Consider the following 25,782-nt stretch of genomic DNA (forward strand, 5'->3'; position numbering starts at 1 on the left):
ATTTATTATAACAATGGTCAAAACCATTTAAAAGGGAATTGTACTGTTTTGAATTATGCTAGTTAGCCTACATTTGGAGCTTATGTGAGCTACAGCAATTATATGGAAAGATATGTGTAATACTAACAGAGTATTTTGTTTTGTGTTCTTTATTTTCTTGTCGGCGGTTTATGGACTTAAATTAATTCACTACCATCAGTACAAGTCTTGCCCTTCTTTCATTGATTGATTGAAATATTTATTAACAGTTTGCAGAATTACAGTAGGCCTACATTTCAAGAACAAACTCAATAGAAAGACTGTTAATAATTATGTAATGTATTTTTATACTCCACTACTACAATTATTTGGAAATGTTTAATTACTAGTTGCTTTGTAGATTTGGATTGTTGAGAATAACACAGCCTTTTGGCTACAATGTATTATTTACCACTAGGCTACAGCCACATTTTGGCCATTTGAGTGACTATGTTGTGAATTATCTGCATGCTGTCTGACTGGCAGCCTCTGGTGGACATTCCCCATTCCCTGCATCCACAATCACACATGTTTTTGCCATCACACCACTCAACTCAATGACCAATCACAGTCTAGGTGTGCCCTATATAACCAGCAACTCACCCCATACTCAGTCACCAGCCTTCACACAGGAAACATGCAGCACCTGCATCTACCCACTACTCCAGCCACGCGTACTTGACCAAAGTAAGCCTTTGTTCCCCTGTACTGTATTGACTGATGTATTGTATGCTATGTTGATCACTTTGCCATATATATGATTGTTCACATATGTTCTAGTGTATATTTACTTGTCATTCAATATGGTCCTTCATTGTCATGCTATAGTTAATAATTATGTGTATTCCATTTCTTATATCTTGCTTGTAGAAACCATGGATTAAAGGTATATTCAGTGATTTCACTAAAAAAAACCTTAGGTTTCGTTTTTGGCTGGGACCCAGCCTTTCGTCCAATCAGGATAGAGTCAAAAATGAAACCTAAGGTTTTTTGACCCCCAGGGGTTAACTGGGGACAGGGAGGAACTCCTTATATGGTCAGCACACTCTATAGTAGAGAGGATTATAACAAAAAAATAAGTGATATTTGAATTAAGTGAAATCACTGAATATACCTTTTAAGGAGATAATAAACCTGACCTTGGTGTCACATACTCTCTCTGACTGGGGATACTTGGGTGGTCAGCTCATAGCCCACAAACCCAACCAGCAGAATATTTAATAATGTATACTAATTAAGTAACCGCTCTACAAGCTCACAATGCATTGCAAGGCACTGTGAGCTTGTAGATCTGCTATTTTCAGATGTTTTTTTTTTTAAACATTTGAAATGGGACACTGCATTATGAGTACATTTGGTTATTTTTAAGTAGGCCTACATGTTGATGCCATCACTTTTTAAGTGTAGTAGTACATAATGGTAACACAAGTTGTAACTGTAGCAGTTACATTCATAAGATTAATCTAAAATGAATGTCTCTCTCTGCTGGATGGAAAACTCAAATTTAGCCTACAAACTTCTCAGAATTCAAAAGTAGCAGATCTACAAGCTCAAACCGTTTTGCTCTTTGATTAACGTCTAGCCACACATTAAAGATAAATTACTACAGCACTAGCCGCAATTTGCAACTTTATATGTGCAAAGTTTTTTTACAAAGCCTGAAAGGAAAACTAATTATTATTATTTGTTCCCAGGAGATGGAGGAGGCGCGGGATCAAGGGCAGCAGGAGGAGATGATCCCTGTGCTTTAGACCCGCTGTTGACCTGTCTGTCTAGCATCAAATGTTGGATGAGTGAGAACTTTCTCAAGCTAAATGAGGATAAGACAGAAGTTCTCATAATCGGTTCTAGCGAGCAGAAATAAGCAGACTTGGCAACCTGACTGTAGAAAGTAATTATTGATTCTGATTCTGAATTGAATTTTAATTCACACATTAATCATGTTACCAAGATTGCCTTTTTTCACCTTAGAAATATTGCACGAATCAGAGCCTATTTGTCCTTGGACGATGCAAAAACGCTAATCCACGCCTTTGTTTTTTTCTCGGCTTGACTACTGCAATGCGCTCTTGTCAGGACTGCCTAAGAAAACAACTGACAGACTACAACTTGTCCAAAATGCAGCAGCTAGAGTTGTAACTAGAACTAAGATGAGAGAACATATTACTCCAGTTTTGGCATCACTGCACTGGCTTCCTGTTGTTTTTAGGATTGATTTTAAAATTATTTTACTTGTCTATAAAGCTCTCAATGGTCTCGCACCTCCCTACCTACTTGACTGCCTGCCTAAATATGTCCCAAACCGGCCCCTAAGGTCCTCCACTGCTGGCCTGCTCGCTTTGCCTAAGAAAATGGCAACTAAAAAATACGGGGAAGCAGCTTTTTGCTTCTACGGGCCGTCGGCATGGAACAAGATCCCACTGTACCTTCGTCAGGCAGCCTCTGTAGACATTTTTAAAGCTCAGCTTAAGACCCACCTCTACAACATTGATTTTAAGTGATCTTTATTTTTTTTATTCTGCTTGTTTTTAATGTCGTTGCCTTATTTTATCTGTTCTTATCTTTGTACCATTGTCCTATTGTTTTAACTGCTTGCCTGTTTTAATGCTGTTTTGTTTTGCTTTTATTATCTTTTCTGCTCTGTAAAGCACTTTGACCTACATTTATGTATGAAAGGTGCTATATAAATAAAGTTTATTATTATTATATAGGCCAGGCCTCTCTGGTCAGCCAACCAGCCAGGTCTGGCCTGGGTCCCCCCCCCCCCCCCCCCCCCTTCCTAACCACTAGATGTGTTCCCAGGAGATGGAGGAGGCGCGGGATCAAGGGCAGCAGGAGGAGAGCCCCCCCCCCCCTTCAAAAACTGCGGACCCATACAGGCCAGGCCTCTCTGGTCAGCCAGCCAGCCAGGTCTGGCCTGGGTCCCCCCCCCCCCCCTTCCTAACCACTACTAGACCATCAGGGATTGGCCGTACTGCAGCTACAAGACGCCTCCCCCTTTAAGAGTCATGGGGCATGGCCACAGAGCTCTTTGCTACACCCGGCAGACCCTCCGGTGGTGACAAGGAACACCTGCCCGTGCACCGCCGTCCAATCGCAGAGTGAGTTCCACCTGCTCAAATCAGAATATTTATCAGATCCAAAATGGCTTTCGAGTTAAGAGTAGTGCTCATTCACAATGCATTTATGGTGTCGAGAGCCCTCCATCAGACTGCGCTGGATCAGTCAAGTATACATAGTAAGACCAGTAATACTGCTCCTACTCTTCTATCAGGGGTACCTCAAAAGTCATGAAATGTATCCATGAGATTTGCAAATACAAATGCAGAAAAGTCAAGTTAATCCTGCTCCATTGCTCAAATCTTTGCTGGCAACTGATTCCCTGGAACATGTTTCTTGAAGTTCACAAAGGACACATTTAATTCAGGGTAAAAATACATTATACCAAGGTTGATAGGTGTAGCGAGTGTTTATAGGTGCAAGAATGTATGCAAACATGGGTGTGCTACTGTGTGTGCGTGTGTGTCTGCACACTGTTTTAAAAGCTCCTAAACAACTTTAATTACCAGAGTGGTAAAAAAACATGTTTCAGCCTCTGTGGCCTTCGTCAGATATAAGCTTTTAAAACGCTGTGCAGACTTCCTCCTTTTTCAGTTTATTTTGTTTGTTAGAGCACCTGTTGAATTGACTGGGATGTGCGTGTACCTCCTGACCATTACTGTACATCCTGCAGCAGGTCTCTCTGTATGTGTTTTTATGTGTCGCATCCATGTGTACTTACTTTACCTTAATGGAACTGCTCTCAGGCAGAAACCTTGTGTCTCCATATTTAAACGTTTATTTTTTTTATTACATTTAAACACTTCATCATATAAAAGTGTCACACAAACAAAATAAACTATCTACAAGCTCATGGTACTATGTGATGCATTGTGAGCTTGTAGGCCTATTTTTCTTTGACACATGTTAACCTGCAAGCACCGCTTATGTATTTGAGTTTTAAGTGTCCGTTCTGTCCCTTATCTTTCAGGAGGACACTGACGCAGGAAGGGACGGCATAATTAAAGGACTCTGCATCTACCTCAACGAAGATCCTCGAGACCTTGTGCAGGAGTTCATAGTAAGTGACTGACTGCACTGTGTACATCTTTGAAGAACTACTGCTTTTTGTCAACACTCAAGCGGCAGTGTTTTTACTGCTGCCAACTCAAATGTGACGGTATACATAGTTGTGACTTAACCCATTTAGACATAAGACTGATTATAAAAATGCCTTCTAAATCCTGACCTAGGTTCTTATAAGCTTCAAATATTTATAATAAAATGCCTTTTTGTGAACACTTAGGAAGTGGAGGAGAGACGATCAGTGAGGGTGCCATGGAGAAGACGACAATGGGGATCATCGTGATCAAAAACACCTTTTGAGGATGATGTCAGATTTGTCCTTGAGGGAGTCGCGGTCGTAGAAGACCTGGACAATGTGGCCTTTGCAACTGCCATGTTTGGGCTCATTTACGCACTGAACCTGAGTTACCCACCGAAGCTCAAATGCACATTTGAGGTACTGCAGAACATTATGATGGAGGAGCTCTCCCACAAAGCACAAAGCTTGAAAACCAAGCTACACCAGCAGTGAGTAGTACTAAAACGTGTTCATGTCAACAACGCGCCAAATTTGGCCACAGACCTCCATCTGAAAATATTTTGTGCCTCCCCATGTACAAGATATACTTGTACGGTATTATTTTGTCCAGGTTATAAGTTTTATTAGTGTTTAAAAAAAACATTGTTACATACATGTTGTGTTTTATTGTCGCATACATACATGTGTGTTATGTTATGTTACTTTTCTGAACTGTCCACAGCCCACCAATGAGACGGAGTGAGTAGACAGTAATGATGCCATGTTATGAGCATTAGTGATGACCAATTATATGAACCATTTGAAAATGGGTAAAGTGCTCCGTAGGCCGGTTCTACAAATGCCTTCTAAATCAGTACTACTAAAACGTCTTCATGTCAACAACGCCCAAAATGATTTGGCCACAGACCTCCATCTGAAAATATGTTGTGCCTCCATGTACAAGATATACAAGCTGTATATCTGCTATTGCAAAATTGTTTCAAAACTGCTATTCTATATATTTGTTTTACATTATTTTTATATAATTGTCATACATCAGCAGTGATGGACCTACCCTGCTACACCAAGAACAGATGTCATGTGATATAATCACATACATGCATCAGAACAAGATGAGAGGGATACTGTACTGCTTGTACAGTATTATTTTTCCAGGTTTTAAGTTATTAGTGTTTAAAAAAAAATTGTTACATACATGTGTTTTATTGTTGCATATACATGTTGTTGTGATTTATGTTAAAACACATATTTGTATGTTATGTAATGCATGAATGCACTGTTCCCTGCATTAAAAATAATTTGCATGGATCAAATTGTGTTGGACTAATATGATCACATCATGTAGCTAGAATAATGAATATGACTGAATCATGTTGCCCCAACTTGATTAAAACATGTACTAGTAAATTGAATGACGTTAACTGAATCATGTTGACCCAACGTGATTGAAACATGTAAGTAACACTGTTCAATTGCATTAGGGTAAGTTCATATAGATGTGTTTAACCTAGACAATTGGCGCTAGTGCTGCCAAAGCCAACCATTAATGTGCAACCAATGTCCATATTTCAGTGTAGGACTATAGTAAATGATAACAAAATAAATCGCTATAACATTTCGCAAAGATACATATTTAGCCCCATGCTAGAATGCCCCCGCCCCCCCCCCCCCCCCCCCCCCCCCCCCCTGTGAAAAACAGCTAAAAGCCCTAAAACGAAAGGCAGCAAATGAAAAAAGATTAACACTATCTTTTACTTTCTCTAATAACCTAAAACATGACCCTTGGTTGAAAAACTAAAGGTGTCCTTTAATACAAAAACAAACTAGCAAATTCAATCTAGAATCCAGAAAAGTGAAGTCATTGAAAAAAGGCTACAATTTTATTTATCAGTAACAACATACAGAAATAAGGAAAGTAAAAGTCAACAAAATGCCAAAATTGCTTTCTGTTTTCTATCTCTTTGCAAAAAAAACAACATAAAACATTTCAGTCTTCTCTTTGGATTTCCAATTAATTTCAATATATTAACAAAAACATGTGTTGGCGTTCTATTAATAAAATATATTGTTATTCTTTGACTGAAAACATACATTAACCACTTCAACCCTATACATTTTGGCCATTTGAAAATAGCCGATCTACAAACTCACAATGTGTCGCAACGCAACGCATTGTGAGCTTGTAGATCGGCTATTTTCAATAACTTTGTACACATTTTGAACTTGTGAAATGGGACATTCTGCAATATGAGTACTTTTACTTTTAGTACTTTAAGTATCTTTTTAAGTACATTTTCAATTCCGTACTTTTACTTGTAATGAAGTAGTTCTAAATGTCAGTATTGGTACTTTTACTGAAGTAAAACAATTGAGTACTTTTTCCACCACTGGTAAACATGTACTAAACATGTACTAAACATGTATAGGTGTTTACTGTGGTCTCACTCAGACACTTTTGTGTAACTTTCACCTTGTTTTATATTATAAAACAATTATATTAAAACTATATTATGCGTCTAATACTACGATCATTCATTAATATAAGTATATTAATATTCATAATATGATTATAAGATGTCTTCTGGAGATTAAATAAATCAAAACGAGACTGAACATGAATTCAAATAAATTAAATAGTACCAGAAACCTGCTAAAGTGTAACAAAATATACGATACAAAATGTAACGATATACAATGTATGGTAAAATAATGATACAATGTATGGCTCCCTCTCTTTGCTCTCGTAGTGCATTTAAAACATTAATCAATTGGCAGTTAATTAATTAAGTAACTAATTATTCATCCATGTCATTAACGTACAATTATCGTGTCATTAACCACTTATAGGCCTATAGATCAGTGGTTCCCAGGCTTTTTCACGTCAAGGTCCCTAAATTGACACTAATTAGCCCACGGACCCCCATTTGAAAGTATATGCCAGGGACCCCCATGGGAGAAGATTTGTACGGCTTTAGCAGTGATTCTCAACAGGCCAACAGCACGCACACACACACAAGGCCCCTCTCTATCCTGATTGGATGAAGGCTGGGCCACCTAGCCAAAAACGAAACCTAAGGTATTTAGACCCCAGCAGGGGTTAACTGGGGACAGGGAGGAACTCCTTATATGGTCAGCACACTCTATAGTAGGGAGGATTATCAAAACAAAACAAAAAAAGAAGTGATATTTGAATTAAGTGAAATCACTGAATATACCTTTAATCATTTAAATGACCCAGGTTATTAACAGTAGTAACTTTATTTCCATTCTAAATGTAACTTCGGTAAAGTTCAGAACACGCGTAACGTTTTCCTGACACATCGTTTTGATTAGTCTCTTCCTACTCTTTTAACTGACCAACGGCAACCGTTTTGCCGTGAAATATTCCTTCAAAACAAGGAAGTGGGGTTTAATTACTAAACTAAATCACTAAACTTCATCTATAAATGTCCGCCCGCCCACCCGCCAGCCTGTCTGTCTGTTCACATAAGGTCAAATAAAATCATCACCTACTGTGATCACTAATTTATTATCCTTAATAATAACTTATATCCCTTAAAAATGATTAAAAAAACCACATTTTCACTACATACACATGTCACACATTTCATGTTATCTCTCCTAATGGTACCAACATCATGTTATCTCTCCTAATGGTACCAACATCATGCTATCTCTCCTAATGGTACCAACATCATGTTATCTCCTAATGGTACCAACATCATGTTAACTCTCCTAATGGTACCAACATCATGTTGTCTCTCCTAATGGTATCAACATCATGTTATCTCTCCTAATGGTACCAACATCATGTTATCTCTCCTAATGGTACCAACATCATGTTATCTCTCCTAATGGTACCAACACCATGTTATCTCTCCTAATGGTACCAACATCATGTTATCTCTCCTAATGGTACCAACATCAATGTTATCTCTCCTAATGGTACCAACACCATGTTATCTCTCCTAATGGTACCAACATCATGTTATCTCTCCTAATGGTACCAACATCAATGTTATCTCTCCTAATGGTACCAACATCAATACAACATGGAACTGTGGACTAAATCATATCGACGACAACAAAATATTCTTTAGTTTTGGGTCTGAGAGGCTAAATGTCAAATATATCAAATGGTGGCTCCGTGACTCAAATGCAGAATAAATAACGGGCCTTGATGTGAAAAAGGTTGAAAACCACCGTCTAGATGAAAAGGATATTTACAGGACGGTGACCCTGAGAGACATTTGACCTCATGCAGACGGCGGCCATCTTGCCAGCAAGGAGCTAACTATAGGTGTAACCTCCCACTGACAGCCCATTCATCCAATCAGAAGAGTCCTATCTGATTGACAGCCCATTCATCCAAACAGAAAAGTCCTATAATCTGATTGTATTAAACGACGTCAAACTCACCAACATTGTAGCTGTACAGAAAGCTTGAATTATCCTCTTTCTAACTGCAAACGTGTTTGTTTCATTAAAATGAGTTACTTTCTGTCCTTGCAGGTGATTATTTAAATGTTGGGAGATTGGAAGCGCTCGTTAGAAATCACTCAACGGCCCTGCGTACGCAGCGTACCACCTGTTCCGGATGATGCAGGAGGCAGCAGGACGTTGCTGTGGTGAGAGCGAGCGGCTCAAAACTCTGATCTCAAGAAGGTCGCCATCTGCATATAGTCAATAGACCTGTGATCCGGACCGGTCCATTATATTGGAGAAGGGTTCCGGGGGGGACGGGGGGGGGACGGGGGGTTGGTTCAGGATCATTTGAGGATGGACCATTTAATCTGTTCTTTGGCTGAATGAAAAACCTGCACAATGAAGAGAAGAGAGAAAAATTTACCCATTTTGACCTGAGAAAAGATTCTACAAATGTCTTCTAAATCCAAACAGTTTTCTGATTAAAAAAAAAAACATGTTTCTATCAGTGGTTCTCAAACTATTTTATGACAAGGACCCCCCAAAAACTATATGTTATATGTAAATATGTTGTTCCAGGGACCCCCTCCCCAGAATCAAAGATTTTAGTTAAAAACGTTTGCTCTGAAAGAATATATAGTCAATGATTTGCGCCACATTTTCACAGGTTTTTCAAAAATAGCTACAAGCGTATGTAGCGCGAGACATGGCCAAAGCATTTTCGGGGGTCCCCAGGGGGTCCTCACCCAGCCAAAGACGTTGAGAACGCCTGCAGGTCAAATGAAAATCATACTTTGAAATAAAAATAATAAATAATAATTAATCTTTTTAAAAAGTCTGAGAATCCAAGACAATCCTCCAGGTTGGAGCAGAAATGTGATACCGTATTCCGCCAGCAGATGGCGCATGGACCTCACTTAATGGGGGACAAAAGCTGTGTGTGTGTGTGTGTGTGTGTGTGTGTGTGTGTGTGTGTGTGTGTGTGTGTGTGTGTGTGTGTGTGTGTGTGTGTGTGTGTGTGTGTGTGTGTGTGTGCACAGCAGAACTCACGTTAGTAGTCAAAGCCAGTTTGTCAGTAATGTGCTGTTAGGGTTAAACACAACATCAGTTAGAGAGGCACACACACACACGCACACACACACACACACAATGCAAGTACAGATTAATTGCACAGGCAGCCATGCAAGTACGTATGACACAAAAGCAAGTGAACACGCAAGCAGGCAGAACAGTTCATGCACACACAAACACACACGCACATGCGCACGCACACATACACACGCACGCACGTTATCCATACATGAGGCAGTACGGTTGTTATCCATCAATCGAATCCATCCAGAGCCATCTTCAACCGCTTATTCACAATCGGGTTGCGGGGTTAACAGAGATTTCCAGTGTTAGGGACTGATCGTTATTAATGCACCAGGGGGGTATATATTTTTTATTGACCCCCCCCCCCCCCCCCCCCCCCCCTCAGCCTCCAAATATTTTTTCGGGACCACCCCCCCTCAGAGGACTGGAAGAATATATACTGAGAATATATACAAGCTTCCTTGTAGTGGTCTGCTATTTTTGAAAAATCGTGAAAATGTGGCAAAATATCTTTGAATATATATTCTTTCGAGAAGGCTTTTTTTAATTTCGACGTCAGGTCTAAAATGGGTTAAGCCATCTTGGGCGGGAATTTCCCAGGAACCCTTTTTGGTGTTTTAATAATTATGTTATACTTTAGCTATTAAAAAAATAGCATTATGTCAAACCAGGCCTACTGAATGTAGACATTTCCTTTTGGCCATAATATACATTTGGTTTACGGTTTAAATATCAGTGCAAACTAATGTGTTCTAAATGCATGCGTTAGTTGACTTTTGGTCATTGCTCGGCAAACGTTTTAACTATAGTCTATATTTGTTCTGATTGGTTGCTGCTTCTGCATCCCCATTGGTTGAATACAAATGAACCACTAGACCAATTTAAAATAGCAGTAGTTGTTTTTCATTAATAATAATCCATGCTAATATTATTGAACCCATTTTACATGTTTACCATTTCACCAACATACATGATATGAATTTATGTCCGATCCAGATCAGTCATTTCAACATCATAGTGCTCACTTGTCTATCAAATCATGTACTTCTAGTCATTGCCTACTGTACATGCTACGGTACATGTATACCATTGTTAACCCATTTAGACCGGTGGATGATTCTACAAACGTCTTCTGAATCCTGACAGTTTTCTGAAAAAAACCATGTTTCTGTGTCAGTGGTTCTCACAGGGTTAAACCCCATGTTGCTATGTCAGTGGTTCTCACAGGGTTAAAACCCATGTTGCTATGTCAGTGGTTCTCACAGGGTTAAAACCCATGTTTCTATGTCAGTGGTTCTCAAAGTTTTTCATATCAAGAATTATCTGTATTTGCCCACAGACCCCTATCTGAAAATATGTAACCAAATTTGACTGAGGGGCTGCCATTGGATTAATTTCCGTTTTTTCATGTCATATGAAAGCAGGGAATCATAGCTTCAAATTGACATATTGGTTGTTCAGTTTGACCCACCAGTTTTGGAGATATGGCTTATAGAGTAATGGCTTGCGGAAAACAGCTAGTTGAGAAAACAGGCTTGAAAGGTTCACTTCTGTAGTCTCTAACATTACACCTAGCTACAGTGCATGTCTAAGCATTTATTTCATATTTACATGTCTTCTGTGGTCTCTAACGTTACACCTAAAGCATTTATTTCATATTTACATGTCTTCTGTGGTCTCTAACGTTATAGGTACATGTTTAAGCATTGATTTCATGTCTTCTGTGGTCTCTAACATTATACACTTAGCTACATGTTTAAGAATTTATTTCATATTTACATGTCGATTTCAGCTCTGACGCTTATTTCAGACAAGTATGTGAAGAGTCTGCCTGTGCTATTAACTCATTTTGGAAAAAAAATAATAAAGTTTTTCTCCTGGAGCTGGAGTTTGCGCGATGGCAGGCTCGCAGTCAAATCTGGTCACATATGTTGTTCCAGGAACCCCCCCCCCCCCCCCCCCTCAGAAGCAAAGATTTGAGTTAAAAGCGTTCGCTCTGAAAGAATATATATTCAAAGATTTGCGCCACATTTCAAGATTTTTAAAATGCCGCACTACGAGCTTGTAGATCTGCTATTTTAGCTATAGCTAAAGTATAACATAATGTTTAAAACACCAAAAGGATTCTCCCGCCCAGAATGGACTAATACTACAGCTTCATACTCCACAGAGAAACACACAATTTGCCCCCCCCCATTTTTTTTGCACCATACCAACTTTTGATAAATAACGATCAGTCCCTTGAGTGTGTGTGTGTGTGTGTGTGTGTGTGTGTGTGTGTGTGTGTGTGTGTGTGTGTGTGTGTGTGTGTGTGTGTGTGTGTGTGTGTGTGTGTGTGTGTGTGTGTGTGTGTGTGTCACCTGTGCTACACTCTGTTCAGATAGTGGGTTCTCGTCCGCCTGTAATTAAAAAAAGAGATGTTACAATGACGCACACACACACACACACACACACACACACACACACACACACACACACACACACACACACACAGTGTTCAAAATGTTTAATGGATTAGTGAGGGTTAATCTGCACACCTTCAATCCATGCATTATGTCTGTCTGTCTGTCTGTCTGTCTGTCTGTCTGTCTGCCTGCCTGCCTGCCTGCCTGCCTGTCTGTCTGTCTGTCTGTCTGTCTGCCTGCCTGCCTGCCTGTCTGTCTGCCTGCCTGCCTGCCTGTCTGTCTGCCTGCCTGCCTGCCTGCCTGCCTTCCTGCCTGTCTGTCTGTGCATTATGACATCATAGTTAGTTACAGTAAGTCTCTAACATCATGACATCATAGTTAGTTACAGTAAGTCTCTAACATCATGACATCACAGCCTGGTAAAGACCTATTAGTTAGGTGGGAAACTGGTGAAAAAAAAAAAAGTGCAAATGGAATCTGGCCCAAATCTATCAATCTATCCATCAATCTATCTAGGTCGTCTGGATCAAAAGTAATGTTTTGGCTATGGCGCCGTGTGCCATTTTGAATGCAGGGATTTTTGCGAGGGACCTGGGGGCTACATCTGTTATAAAGGGTCCACAGAGGTCAAATCAATCATCAAAACGTTGTTTCCAGAGGATGGTCACAGAACATATTGCTTGTGACTCTACTACAACCTCAGGCAACACAGAATTCATAAATTTTTCAAGATGGCAGCCAGTTTTCAAAATGGCTGCCACGGGGCCTACGTTTTTGGACTATCTGAGGCTGTATGTAAATCTTCCCCCCCTCATTTTGACACAAGAGAATATGTTTTGTTTCTGTTTTTCTTTCAAAAATCTGCAATTTCCCACCTAACTGCTAGTCAGCACGGTTAGCTTTTCCTAAGTCCTTATTGAAGGACCTGAAGTTAAGTTAAAGGACAACTTTAGTTTTTTTCAACCAAGGTTCATGTTTAGGTTGTTATTAGAGAAAGTAAAAGATGAGTGTTATTTTCTTTCCATTTGCTGCTTTCTTTCGTTTTAGGGATTTTAGCTGTTTTGTACAGGGGCATTCGAGCATGGTGCTAAATATTAATTTAATATGGAGATTATTTACTATAGCCCTAATACACCCCAGGAAATTACATCTGGCCACAAATAAATCACAGGATCTACTGAATGTGAAGGTAGCCTACTGGGGGGAAGCCACACTGTGTGTCATAGGCTCAATGTCAGTTTGACACTTTCAGTAGATCTCGTGATGTTTTGTGGCCAGATGAAATTTCCAGGGGTTTATTGCGACTATAGTAAATAATTAAAAAATAAATTTATTCTTTTGCAATACCTGCAATATGGGGCCGTTGTGGGCCACTGGTTGAAAATTCCCCATGGTTTAGGATGCAGCCCCCCCCCCGTCTGTCTCTATCTCTCTGCCTGTCTGTGTGTCTCACCCTCTGCCTGTCTGTGTGTCTCACCCTCTGCCTGTCTGTGTATCTCTCCCTCTGCCTGCCTGTCTGTCTGTCTGTCTCACCCTCTGCCTGTCTGTCTGTCTGTCCGTCACCAGTGATGTAATCAAACAGGACGAAGCCATAGGCCTGCTCTGAAACCAGCTGGACCAATGGGAAGGCAGGAGGAGGGACCGGGGGGCGGGACAAGGGGAATGGAAAGGAAATGAGGAGAGGAGAGGAGAGGAGAGGAGAGGAGAGGAGAGGAGAGGAGAGGAGAGGAGAGGAGAGGAGAGGAGAGGAGAGGAGAGGAGAGGAGAGGAGAGGAGAGGAGAGGCAAAGGGGAAACAGGAAACAGGTGAGAAGTAGGAACCAATGATCAGACAGAATGTTTCAATCAAAAGGATGCTTCGGTTCATTTGATTGGTCGGCCCCGTGTTGATTGACAGGTTTCTTACCCTATAGTTGACCTTCTGTAGCACCTGCTGCACATCGCTCTCCAGGATCACCCTGCATGGCCACGCCCACAAAACAAACCAAAAAAAAACAGCCAATCAGAGAGAGAGACACCTTATCGGGGGAGCCAATTAGATATTCTCGATATCAATCATTATAACAGGTCGTTTTGAGGACGCAATCTGATTGGTTGAAACAGCTTTCTAGCCGTGCTTTCAACCACGACAATGGCACCCAGCAGACTGGGTGGCTAGGCTAGCTAGTTTCTGTTCTCTCAGAGCGCAGCAGACTGGGTGGCTAGGCTAGCTAGTTTCTGTTCTCTCAGAGCGCAGCAGACTGGGTGGCTAGGCTAGCTAGTTTCTGTTCTCTCAGAGAGCAGCAGACTGGGTGGCTAGGCTAGCTATCTTCTTGGGACATTAAAGGGACTGCCAACAACGTGTTTAACGCCTTTTAACATGTGTTTAACATGGGCAACAAAGAAAATAGATATATGATGGCGCTCTGAGCCTTTTGGCGCCCCCTGGTGGCGATGGATTTATAGTGGTTGCAACTGTATTAATTGATTGCCTGAGTCCCGTGGTGGGAGTTCTGCTCTGGTTTTGGTGAAATATTAAGTAGTTCTGGTCGATGCCAAATTTTGCACACACACTCCCTGGATGCCAACGATGAACGTCTGTCCCAAATGTTCCACAACGACCTGTTTTAGCGCCACCAGGAGGCCGACTTTTGAAAAACACATTTTATGATATTACTCCTCCAGATTCTGTCCAAAAATCCCACAATTCGTTACACACTAACTATAGTCATGTGTACAAGACGGATTGTCCGATATTTCATATTCCATCCTAATTGGCTAACATTGGCTTTCAAGGTTTGCAGGATTGGCCCGTTTTGAACAAAAAGCCTCAAATCATGAACGCAGCGTGCAATTTACGTGAAATCTTTCACAGAATGTACTAATCTACTAGGCTGAGGAATATATCGTACCCTTTTCACATTGGCCTGTTATAGCGCCACCAACAGGTGAGTACCAATAGGAGGTGCTGTTGCACCACTCGCTTCAGACTGGTCTGATTTTTGTGTCCATATCACTACGCCCAAGAAATTGTGATAGAGGGGTCAAAGTTGAACGAAAGTTCTGGTAATATTTTAGAAATTGGTACATTTATTTATTTACAATATTATTTATTCATGTATTTATTTACAATATTATTTATTCATGCATTTATTTACAATATTATTTATTCATGTATTTATTTACAATGTATACAGGTACATTGTCTCTCATTGGCTGTATTCATCCCTCCATAATTCAGTACATTGTCTCTCATTGGTGGATTCTTACCCTCCATCGATGATCTCATCCACCACCAGATATGCCCCGTCCATGTTGTCCAGCAGGGAGCGCCGTTCCACGTTCTTCCTACAATTACAAACATATTGATTATTCAAGACCTGGTGCGTTTTATTTAGAAGTTTTCACCGTCTGCCGTCTGTTTTTGAAACCAATCAGAACGTTGCGTCCCTCCAGGCCGAAAACCAATTACACTCTGGCATTGGGTCCTTTAATCCACATCTTTATTACGTCATCATTGAGAGATAGTTCTACAGATGTAATCTGGCACCACTTGCCCGTATCAGGCACAATTTGCTGGGACGGTGCATACGCATCAAAATTGGCAGGACGGCTGGGACGGTGCGTACGGCTCAAAGTAACCATAGTATACCGCTAATCAACTTACAAATTATATATACATATACATAGTATATGTATAACTAGCTCTCAATGATGACGTAAAAAAGATGTGGATTAAAGGACCCAATGCCAGAGTGTAATTGGTTTTCGATGGTGACGTAATGACGATATGTTTTAGTGTTGGGAGGATTAAAGGTAATGCTCCTATGTATACATGTATGTAATCTGGCACCACTGCCGTATCAGGCACAAGTAGTCATTACTGAGATTTGACAGTTTGTAGCGGTCGAAAGTACTTGCGCGCTCTGCTTGCGCACTAGTAGGCCATAAATGGCCTACTAGTGTGCAACAAGGAAGTATGCACTTGACAGAGTGCAGTTCTAGTTAAGTTATGTTTTCAGATACATATTGTAGCGTGCTGATTAAGATACAGATACATATTGTAGCGTGTGATTAAGATACAGATACATATTGTAGCGTGCTGATTAAGATACAGATACATATTGTAGCGTGCTGATTAAGATACAGATACATATTGTAGCGTGCTGATTAAGATACAGATACATATTGTAGCGTGCTGATTAAGATACAGATACATATTGTAGCGTGCTGATTAAGATACAGATACATATTGTAGCGTGCTGATTAAGATACAGATACATATTGTAGCGTGCTGATTAAGATACAGATACATATTGTAGCGTGCTGATTAAGATACAGATACATATTGTAGCGTGCTGATTAAGATACAGATACATATTGTAGCGTGCTGATTAAGATACAGATACATATTGTAGCGTGCTGATTAAGATACAGATACATATTGTAGCGTGCTGATTAACCCATTGTTTTTTTTTTGGTCCGGGGACCGCTGGGGAGTCCCCGGACCACATGGGGACCACCTGGAACCCCCTGCTCTATGGAGATCAGACGTAATCTATCTCATTAGACATAATGAGCATGGACCTTGCGTTGTCATTGGCTGATAACAGCAGTGTGTAACTATAGCAACGGCCCCTTCCAGCCGTAGGAGACAATGTGAAGAGCTGTCTGTCAATCCGACACCCTGTAATCATGCTACATGGTTACCACGACAACCATGGCAGCAAGCTGAGGGTGTTGCAGTGTGACACACACAGTGTGTGTGTGTGTGTGTGTGTGTGTGTGTGTGTGTGTGTGTGTGTGTGTGTGTGTGTGTGTGTGTGTGTGCTCTCTACCCACCTGAGGATCTGACTCAGAGAATCAAACAGGCAGTTCAACACAGACATCAGCATCAACTAGAGAGAGAGAGAGAGAGAGAGAGAGAGAGAGAGAGAGAGAGAGAGAGAGAGAGAGAGAGAGAGAGAGAGAGAGAGAGAGAGAGAGAGAGAGAGAGAGAGAGACATCAGCATCAACTAGAGAGAGACATCAGCATCAACTAGAGAGAGACATCAGACAGACAGACAGACAGACAGACAGACAGACAGACAGACAGACAGACAGACAGACAGACAGACAGACAGACAGACAGACAGACAGACAGACAGACAGACAGACAGACAGACAGACAGACAGACAGACAGACAGACAGACAGACAGACAGACAGACATTGGTGTCAATTTACAATGTAGTCATTTATCAGACGGAATATCTATCAAATTAAACTATGCGTATACAGTATACACTAGACTAGAGTGTATAGGGCTCCATTTTCGTCACCACTAAACCCCTTATCCCTAAACCCCTTATCCCTAAACTTTTTACTATTTTGAAAGACAAAATAGTAAGAAAAAGGCAAAGAAGGTTAGGGATAAGGGGTTTAGCAGTGACGAAAATGGAGCCTTATATGTCTACATGAAATGCTATCTAAGTTAAATACCATTTTTCAGTCATTTGCTAATGTAACTACCAGGGGACCCCTCCCCCCCCCCCTACAAGCTCACAACGCACGTTGAGAGCTTGTAGATCAGCTATTTTCGGGGCGCAACCCCAGCACTCTTTAGCTAGTGGAGATGCAGGTGTGTAACAACATGGATTTCTACACAAATTTGTTCAATGCAAAAAATACTGCGTTCCAAGTTCAGGAGACTTCGGGAAAATAATTGATCCTGAACGATGCCTTCCGGCGTGTGCGTGCCTGAGTGTGTGTGCGTGTGTGCGTGCGTGCGTGCACCTCATTCTCCTGGGGGCTGCCGACCACATAGAAGAACAGGTCAATGCTGCTCTTATACACTATGGTCATCCCTTCTAGAAACGCTATCTCATCTGGAGAGAGAGAGAGAGAGAGAGACATAGAGAGACACAGATAGAGAGAGAGAGAGAGAGAGAGAGAGAGAGAGAGAGAGCAAAAGTAAATAAATACATGGATTAAATCTATATATTTTAGTTTAGTTTATTTGATCATCTTCACAGTAACAAAACAACTTATTTGTCAACTAAACACACGGTTACAACAAAGTGGAGGTGATCAAAAGGAATAGTCTGAACGCTGGTGACTTTTAGTTTTATTCATGACTGGAACTAATTAAAGTCCTACTTTGTGACCCCCCCTTCCCCCCCTCCCCCACACCCCTCCACCCCCCCAGACCCCTGCCTCCCCCCCCCCCCCCCCCCCGCACAGAGATGGAGGGATGTGAACGGAGAGACACGAAGAAGGTGGGAAGGACAAGTGGAAAACGTGAGAAAGGGAAGAATAGAGAAGAAATGTAAAGACGCCATGTAAGGAGAGAAGAGAGAGAGAGAGACATAGAGAGACAGAGAGAGAGAGGAAACAGGAGAAATGGAAGACAAGCGAGGGAGAAAAGGAGGAATGCAGGAGGTGTCTAAACAAAAGGAGGATTCCTCCTCTGTGTGTGTGTGTGTGTGTGTGTGTGTGTGTGTGTGTGTGCGTGCGTGCGTGCGATCATCTTACAACATGAGACGTCATTGGCTGACACTAACGCTAGCTAGCTAGCTGGCTAGCATAGCCTCCAGGCTATGCTAGCATAGCCTCCAGCTAGCTAGCTAGCTAGCGTTAGCCTCGGGTCGGGAACATTGAGCTAGTGTGATCTGTACTGTAGTACAATGCAGGTCTTACTGTCTGCCTTGTGTTTTATTGGAGTGGGCGTGTCTTAGTGAAGTGGGCGTGTCTTACTGTCTTCCTTGTGTTTTTATTGGAGTGGGCGGAGCTTACTGTCTGCCTTGTGTTTTAGTGAAGTGGGCGGAGCTTACTGTCTGCCTTGTGTTTTAGTGAAGGGGCGGAGCTTACTGTCTGCCTTGTGTTTTAGTGAAGGGGCGGAGCTTACAGTCTGCCTTGTGTTTTAGTGAAGTGGGCGGAGCTTACTGTCTGCCTTGTGTTTTAGTGAAGTGGGCGGAGCTTACTGTCTGCCTTGAGTTTTAGTGAAGGGGCGGAGCTTACTGTCTGCCTTGTGTTTTAGTGAAGTGGCCGGAGCTTACTGTCTGACTTGTGTTTCAGTTAAGTAGGCGGAGCTTACTGTCTGCCTTGTGTTTCAGTGAAGTGGGCGGAGCTTACATTCTGCCTTGTGTTTCAGTGAAGGGGCGGAGCTTACTCTCTGCCTTGTGTTTTAGTGAAGTGGGCGGAGCTTACTGTCTGCCTTGTGTTTTAGTGAAGGGGCGGAGCTTACAGTCTGCCTTGTGTTTTAGTGAAGTGGGCGGAGCTTACTGTCTGCCTTGTGTTTTAGTGAAGTGGGCGGAGCTTACTGTCTGCCTTGAGTTTTAGTGAAGTGGCGGAGCTTACTGTCTGCCTTGTGTTTTAGTGAAGTGGCCGGAGCTTACTGTCTGACTTGTGTTTCAGTTAAGTAGGCGGAGCTTACTGTCTGCCTTGTGTTTCAGTGAAGTGGGCGGAGCTTACATTCTGCCTTGTGTTTCAGTGAAGTGGGCGGAGCTTACTGTCTGCCTTGTGTTTCAGTGAAGTGGGCGGAGATTACTGTCTTCCTTGTGTTTCAGTGAAGTGGGCGGAGCTTACTGCCTGCCTTGTGTTTCAGTTAAGTGGGCGGAGCTTACTGTCTGCCTTGTGTTTTAGTGAAGTGGGCGGAAATTACTGTCTGCCTTGTGTTTTATTGGAGTGGGCAGAGCTTACTGTCTGCCTTGTGTTTTATTGGAGTGGGCAGAGCTTACTGTCTGCCTTGTGTTTCAGTGAAGTGGGCGGAGCTTACCGTCTGCCTTGTGTTTCAGTGAAGTGGGCGGAGCTTACTGTCTGCCTTGTGTTTCAGTTAAGTAGGCAGAGCTTACTGTCTGCCTTGTGTTTCAGTGAAGTGGGCAGAGCTTACTGTCTCCTTGTGTTTTATTGGAGTGGGCAGGTCTTAGTGAAGTGGGCGTGTCTTACTGTCTGCCTTGTGTTTCAGTTAAGTAGGCAGAGCTTACTGTCTGCCTTGTGTTTCAGTGAAGTGGGCAGAGCTTACTGTCTGCCTTGTGTTTGATTGGAGTGGGCGTGTCTTACTGTCCGCCTTGTGTTTTATTGGAGTGGGCGTGTCTTAGTGAAGTGGGCGTGTCTTACTGTCTGCCTTGTGTTTTATTGGAGTGGGCGTGTCTTAGTGAAGTGGGCGTGTCTTACTGTCTGCCTTGTGCGTCTTGTTGAAGACATTCCTCTCAAAGTTCTTCTGTTCCTTCATGGACGGGTAGAGGTCTGGGTCGTAGTACTGAAACACACACACACACACACAGCGCCCCCTAGAGGTCAGGGTCGGAGTACTAATTGCCATCAGGTGGTGATGTAATACTTTAATTAAATGCTTCATGTAAATTAATATAAACATGTCGTTACCTTGGACAGCAGTCGGTTCCCATCGTTGTCCAGGATGAGAACAGCTTTGACTGTGTAGAGAGACGGTTCCTACAACACAATGACATGAATATAAATAATAGTCAAAAGTCAAAGTCAAAGTACAATTAGTCACACGTTACCACAGTGAAATTTGTTCTCCGCATTTGACCCATCTCTTGGAGCGCCGGTGAGCCGCAGCCAAGGAGCGTGCCGCGCTCGGGAATCATTTGATTAGTAGATTTGACCCCCCAATCCAACCCTTTGATGCTGAGTGCCAAGCAGGGAGGCATTGGGTCCCATTTTTACAGTATTTGGTATGACCCGGCCGGGGATCAAACCCCCGACCTCCCAGTCTCAGGGCGGACACTAACCACAAGGCCACTGTCTGGTACAACTATACTTAACTATAACTAATATAATGTTTCACTGTGGAGAGAGGCGGTTCCTACACACAAAGATATGAAGATTATAGAAATCAGTGGTCCGGGGAACCTCAGGGGTCCTTGAGGGAGTTCCAGGGGGGTCCCCCAGCTATAACAAAAATACATTGCATGGATGCACCTGGGACGTATCCTCAGTGATGTATCCTGAGGTCATCACCTGGGACGTATCCTCAGTGATGTATCCCAAGGTCATCGGGGTTTCGGGTCTCTCGAACATCATACCCCTCACTCGGGTGACCCAGCCGGGGTGATCAAGTCCCGACTTACGTCTCAGTAGCTACCCTCAATCAGTCTCACTAGGGCAAAACCAGTGCCACACAACCGTTGGAACTACTCCGGAACTACTCTGCCAGGGCTGGGAGGTACGCTTCTGGCGCGTGGAAGGACTATAGGCTCTGTGGGTTGACTCCTGTCCGGGCCCCTCCTACGTCTCACCAGGTCCACTCCTGCTCTCACCAGGCCCAGGACCTGTGCGTTGCACCAGAGTCCTGCACTCACCAGGCCCAGAGTCCTGCTCTCACCAGGCCCAGGACCTGTGCGGTTCCACAGACTCCACCCGAGTGAGAAGGTGGTGCTGCGGGCTCCGCTTGCTGCTTTTTTTTTTAATATAATTCACAGAGGTCATAGAGGTCATGGTAGTCACTAGTTCCAGGTCAGAGGTCATTGGTAGTCACTAGTTCCAGGTCAGAGGTCATGGTAGTCACTAGTTCCAGGTCAGAGGTCATTGGTAGTCACTAGTTCCAGGTCAGAGGTCATGGTAGTCACTAGTTCCAGGCCAGAGGTCATTGGTAGTCACTAGTTCCAGGTCAGAGGTCATGGTAGTCACTAGTTCCAGGTCAGACTCAGAGGTCATGTCAGCGTAATTAGTTCCAGGTCAGAGGTCATGGCAGTGTATTAAGTTCCAGGTCAAAGTTCTGTTATGCACTGACTAGTATTGACTGACAGTCAGAGTGAATCACAGAACTTCAGCCGGAGACTACAGACATCCAGCGTCGTCATGACTATCACAGCCACTACCTAAATGGGTCGATGAACACATCCTCTTGTCGTACGTAGTTTGATTGACAGCTCAATAGGCCAATGGGAGTGAGATGTGGTTCCGGGGGGGGGGGAGGGGAAGCCTGGGAACCAGGTTAGATCAGGCTCACCTTTCAGTTCTTCCAGGCTTTTTATCTGATGAGCGTGCGTGCGTGTGTGTGTGTGTGTGTGTGTGTGTGTGTGTGTGTGCGTGTGTGTGTGTGTGTGCCTGAGAGAGAGAGAGAGAGAGAGAGAGAGAGAGAGAGTGAGTGAGAGAGAGATACTGATAATTCTGGGGGTCCTTGACGTGAAAAAGGTTGAGCACCAACTGACACAGAAACACGTTTTTTCTGAAAACTGTTACTGGCAGACAGAGGCCTATAGCGGGACGGTCGGTCCGCGGTTCTTTTTACACTTAGTTGCATGCTGAAAATAGCAGATCTACAAGCTCACAACGTGTCACAGCGCGACGCGTTGTGTCAAGTGTAATGCTTTATTGGGTCGTCCGTTCACAGTTAACAGTTTTTGTATTGAGTTGTGCTTGAAATGTTAATACATATACTTCAATCAATCAACCAATCAGAGAGCAAGAGCTATCTCTCTGTCTTTCTGTCTCTTGCTTTCTCACTGTGACTGACAGACAGACAGAGACAGAGATAGAGAGATACAGACACAGAGAGAGAGAGATACAGCCACACAGAGAGGGAGAGAGGGAGAGAGACAGATACACACACACACAGAGAGAGAGACACAGAGAGAGAGAGAGAGAGAGAGAGAGAGAGAGAGACAGATACACACACACAGAGAGAGAGAGAGAGAGGTGGACGTGGCACTACATAGAGCTACACGTAGCCTCATCCAGTGACATCAACCACAAACAAACAACAAACTTCTCCGAACAACAACTTTTACTGCTCTATAAATAAACAACAGACATTATATTCATAATTACATTACAACGAATTAATAATGTCCAAAAACAACAGTCAGTTGAAATGAGAGCAACCAGACAGGCAGGCAGCGTCTAAAATAGACAATAATCACTATAATAATAACAATAACTAACAGTCAGATCAGCGCCGTATCCGGCACTTCACAGATGGGGGGGACGAATCCGAACCGGCCCACATGCACGGGCGCGAAGCGCCCGTGCATGTGGGGCGATTCGCACGGGCGCTTCGCGCCCGTGCGGAAAAAAATCGGGTATTTGCGGTTATAAAGTCGTTATTTTCGGGTAAAAACGGGTCTGCACAGCAGAAATAGCCTAGTGCAAATCTTACCTTTTTGATGAGCCTGCCCGAGACATACACGGCTTTAACCAGCACTGGGCATAACATATAAACAACTTCCTGAATCCTATCCAAGTTCCCCCATAGAAATACATTGAAATCTCCACTATAGCAGAATCACACGCACTCGCACAACACTGACAGCGAGTCAGCGGCGGCCGCATGGTCCAAGTGCCTGCCCAATTTGAGGCTTTTTTATTCCCCGTGGCCGGCGGCCCAAAACGGTTCGCGGCCCCGAGTGGGCCGCTCCGCGGCCCGCCGGGGACGTGTCCCCGGGGACCCCCGTGGTTCCTACGGCCCTGAGTCAGATAAAGTGTCTGCAGCATCATTCCATGCAACAAATGGCACCGCTTCTCACGTCACACACACACACACACACACACACACACACACACACACACACACACACACACACACACACACACACACACACACACACACACAGTCACACACACGTCAAACTGTGCGACTAACTGTAGTCTTTAGTGGAGGTTTTTATGTAGTCTTTCACAAAGTGTCCAAATGTTCATATCAATGTTGTTATAAAGTGTTTTAAATTAAATTAAATTAAATCAATGAGTGTTTCTCTTCTCTCACCAGAGCGCTGCTGTTGTCCATTCTGCCTCCGTGTGTGTGTGTGTGTGTGTGTGTGTGTGTGCGTGCGTGCGTGCGTGCGTGTGTGTTGACGTGGACACTCTGAGCTGTCAGCCGCAGCTCGCGCAGATATACAAGTCCACAGCGCTCCGCCACGGCCGCGCGCTGTGGACTTGTAGATCTGCGTGTTTTTTTTTGTTTTTTTTACCACCAGGTTCGCGCGAGACTACACACTCCTCCTCTGACCACATCCTTTCTTCCCATAGCCCGGGCGGGCGGCCACGGATAGAGGCGCGCTGTGATTGGCTGGGCTGGAGGTCTGTGGAAAGTCCATAGGTCGGAAAAAATAATTAAATAATGTATACCAAAACTTTAATAATAAATAATTAAAAAAATACAGCAATGAAAATACATGCAATTAAATACATGAATAATACAATACAATTAATACATAATACAATTAAATAGGCCTAATATGTATTTATTTCGTTTTATTGTTTTATTTATTGAATTGCATTGTTTCTTTCTTTTTTCATTGTGGTATTTAGTATTCATTTAGTTTTGGTATTTTAAACCTTATTTAATTTTTGGACACCTGGAACCTGTCTATGATCACCATGACAACATATCATGACATCATAGACATCTATGACATCATGACAGGGGTGGGCAACTTTGACGAGGGAGGGGCGGGGCCACTATGTTTCCGCTCTCACTCCAGGAGGCCGCATTGCATATTACTGTCGTAGCAAAATATCGCCGATCTACAAACTCAAAACACCCCATGCGTGGGCGCATTTTGAGCTTGTATAGCTATTTTTGTTTTGCTAATAGAGGGTGTCACATCATCATCAAACCAGGAAGTTATGCAGGAATGCCTACTGAGTGGCAAAAAACTACTTTCTGGCCTTGACAACCCCATAGCTACTGTCGTGTAATTTGAATCATATATATATAGGCTACTTGGTTAGTTATAGTGCAAGCCTTTCTCCTTTCATCCCATTACAGTGTTGTAACTATTTGCATATCAATTGTCCTACAGGCAGGATGCCTTGTGGGCCTTTTTGGGGCATCTGATATTATCTATAGGCCTTCCTGTTTGTTTGATAAGGACAGGAGGCTACAGTTTGTCTAGGGACTGTCACAGTTGGGGGTCTTTGAGTAGCTGTTTACACACACACACACACACACACACACACACACACACACACACACACACACACACACACACACACACACACACACACACAGGGACAAAAGGTGACACCCACTGCAGGTTATGTGGTATAAAGAGATGTGCTGGGAGGTTTTGGGGGGACTGGTGAGTTGGAGGCCATGGAGGACAGGGCTTGACCTGGCCTGGAGGTATACGATGAGAGGATGACTTGAATGCTTGTAACTTGATGTAACTATGGGACATGCCTTGATTGAATAAAAGAAGGACTTTGCCTGGAAAAACGGAGCTCATTTCTCGTTCTTGTACAGTGGGGAAATAAGGTCATAATCTACAAACTCCTGGAAGAATATATACCACAGATTTTGGCGCCCAACGTGATATTTCGATTCCGTGGTTTACTACGGCACGAACATTGGACCTGCGAAGGATTTTGTGGATTTTCCTTAATTTCTATTTTTTTGGAGTGAGTTCTGCGAACCAAGGACTGGCAAGAATTCGTAAGCTAAGTGTTTGGATGATAGTGTAGGTCAGTGCACACTGTGTTAGGATGTTTAGGGATTGTGCGTGTGTGCGTGGTATGAGTGAGCGACTGTGTGTGTATGTGTTTGGTTTGTTTGAGTTTTGTCTGTGGGTCTGTGGTCGTATATGTGTTAGTGCTGGTAGATCATTGTGAGCTGTGATTGAATGCCAAATAGTTCTCAATCAAGTCTTTTGTTGCTATTTTTAATTGTGCGGTCTTGGCTGTATAAATTGCTGTTGTTCAGTGACTTACACGTTGGTTGGGTGTGATTTGGCATTTATTCATTGTTTCGCGTTGCTATCCTGGTTTAGTGG

At 42.8% G+C, this 25,782-nt stretch overlaps 1 protein-coding gene across 5 annotated transcripts; it reads right to left on the reverse strand.

Annotated features, from left to right (window-relative positions):
• Positions 1-6,029: 6,029 nt before the first annotated feature.
• copz2 (COPI coat complex subunit zeta 2) lies at positions 6,030-23,837 on the reverse strand. Of its 5 annotated transcripts, none has more exons than XR_014570189.1 (11): positions 23,775-23,837; positions 20,429-20,497; positions 20,219-20,303; positions 17,840-17,931; positions 16,908-16,963; positions 15,336-15,413; positions 13,993-14,044; positions 12,043-12,081; positions 9,638-9,670; positions 8,212-8,979; positions 6,030-7,812 (listed from the first exon to the last, which is right to left on the reverse strand). XR_014570189.1 is itself a non-coding variant. In XM_083780740.1 (11 exons), exons 1-9 carry the CDS (start codon positions 23,793-23,795, stop codon positions 12,059-12,061), a joined length of 555 nt encoding a protein of 184 aa, XP_083636866.1. In that variant the 5' UTR covers positions 23,796-23,837; the 3' UTR covers positions 6,030-8,979; positions 9,638-9,670; positions 12,043-12,058. The 5 variants fall into 5 exon arrangements, 4 of the variants coding, with proteins under 4 accessions (XP_083636866.1, XP_083636864.1, XP_083636865.1 ...); XM_083780740.1 differs by adding an exon at positions 13,621-13,699 and having other exon boundaries at positions 6,030-8,979; XM_083780738.1 differs by having other exon boundaries at positions 6,030-8,979.
• Between the last annotated feature and the right edge of the window lie 1,945 nt (positions 23,838-25,782).

The sequence above is a fragment of the Protomyctophum parallelum genome (assembly GCF_964188405.1).
Source record: "Protomyctophum parallelum genome assembly, chromosome: 13".
Classification (NCBI taxonomy): domain Eukaryota; kingdom Metazoa; phylum Chordata; class Actinopteri; order Myctophiformes; family Myctophidae; genus Protomyctophum; species Protomyctophum parallelum.

What these genes read in the sequence shown, in the direction of transcription:
- copz2 (XM_083780738.1), bottom strand. Translation starts at nt 23,795, where the DNA reads ATGGACAACAGCAGCGCTCTG. An exon ending in GATGAGATCATCGATGGAGG is followed by an intron (nt 14,045 to 15,335) that starts GTAAGAATCCAC and finishes GTGGCCATGCAG; the next exon opens with GGTGATCCTGGAGAGCGATG. An exon ending in TACAGAAGGTCAACTATAGG is followed by an intron (nt 12,082 to 13,992) that starts GTAAGAAACCTG and finishes TTTTAATTACAG; the next exon opens with GCGGACGAGAACCCACTATC.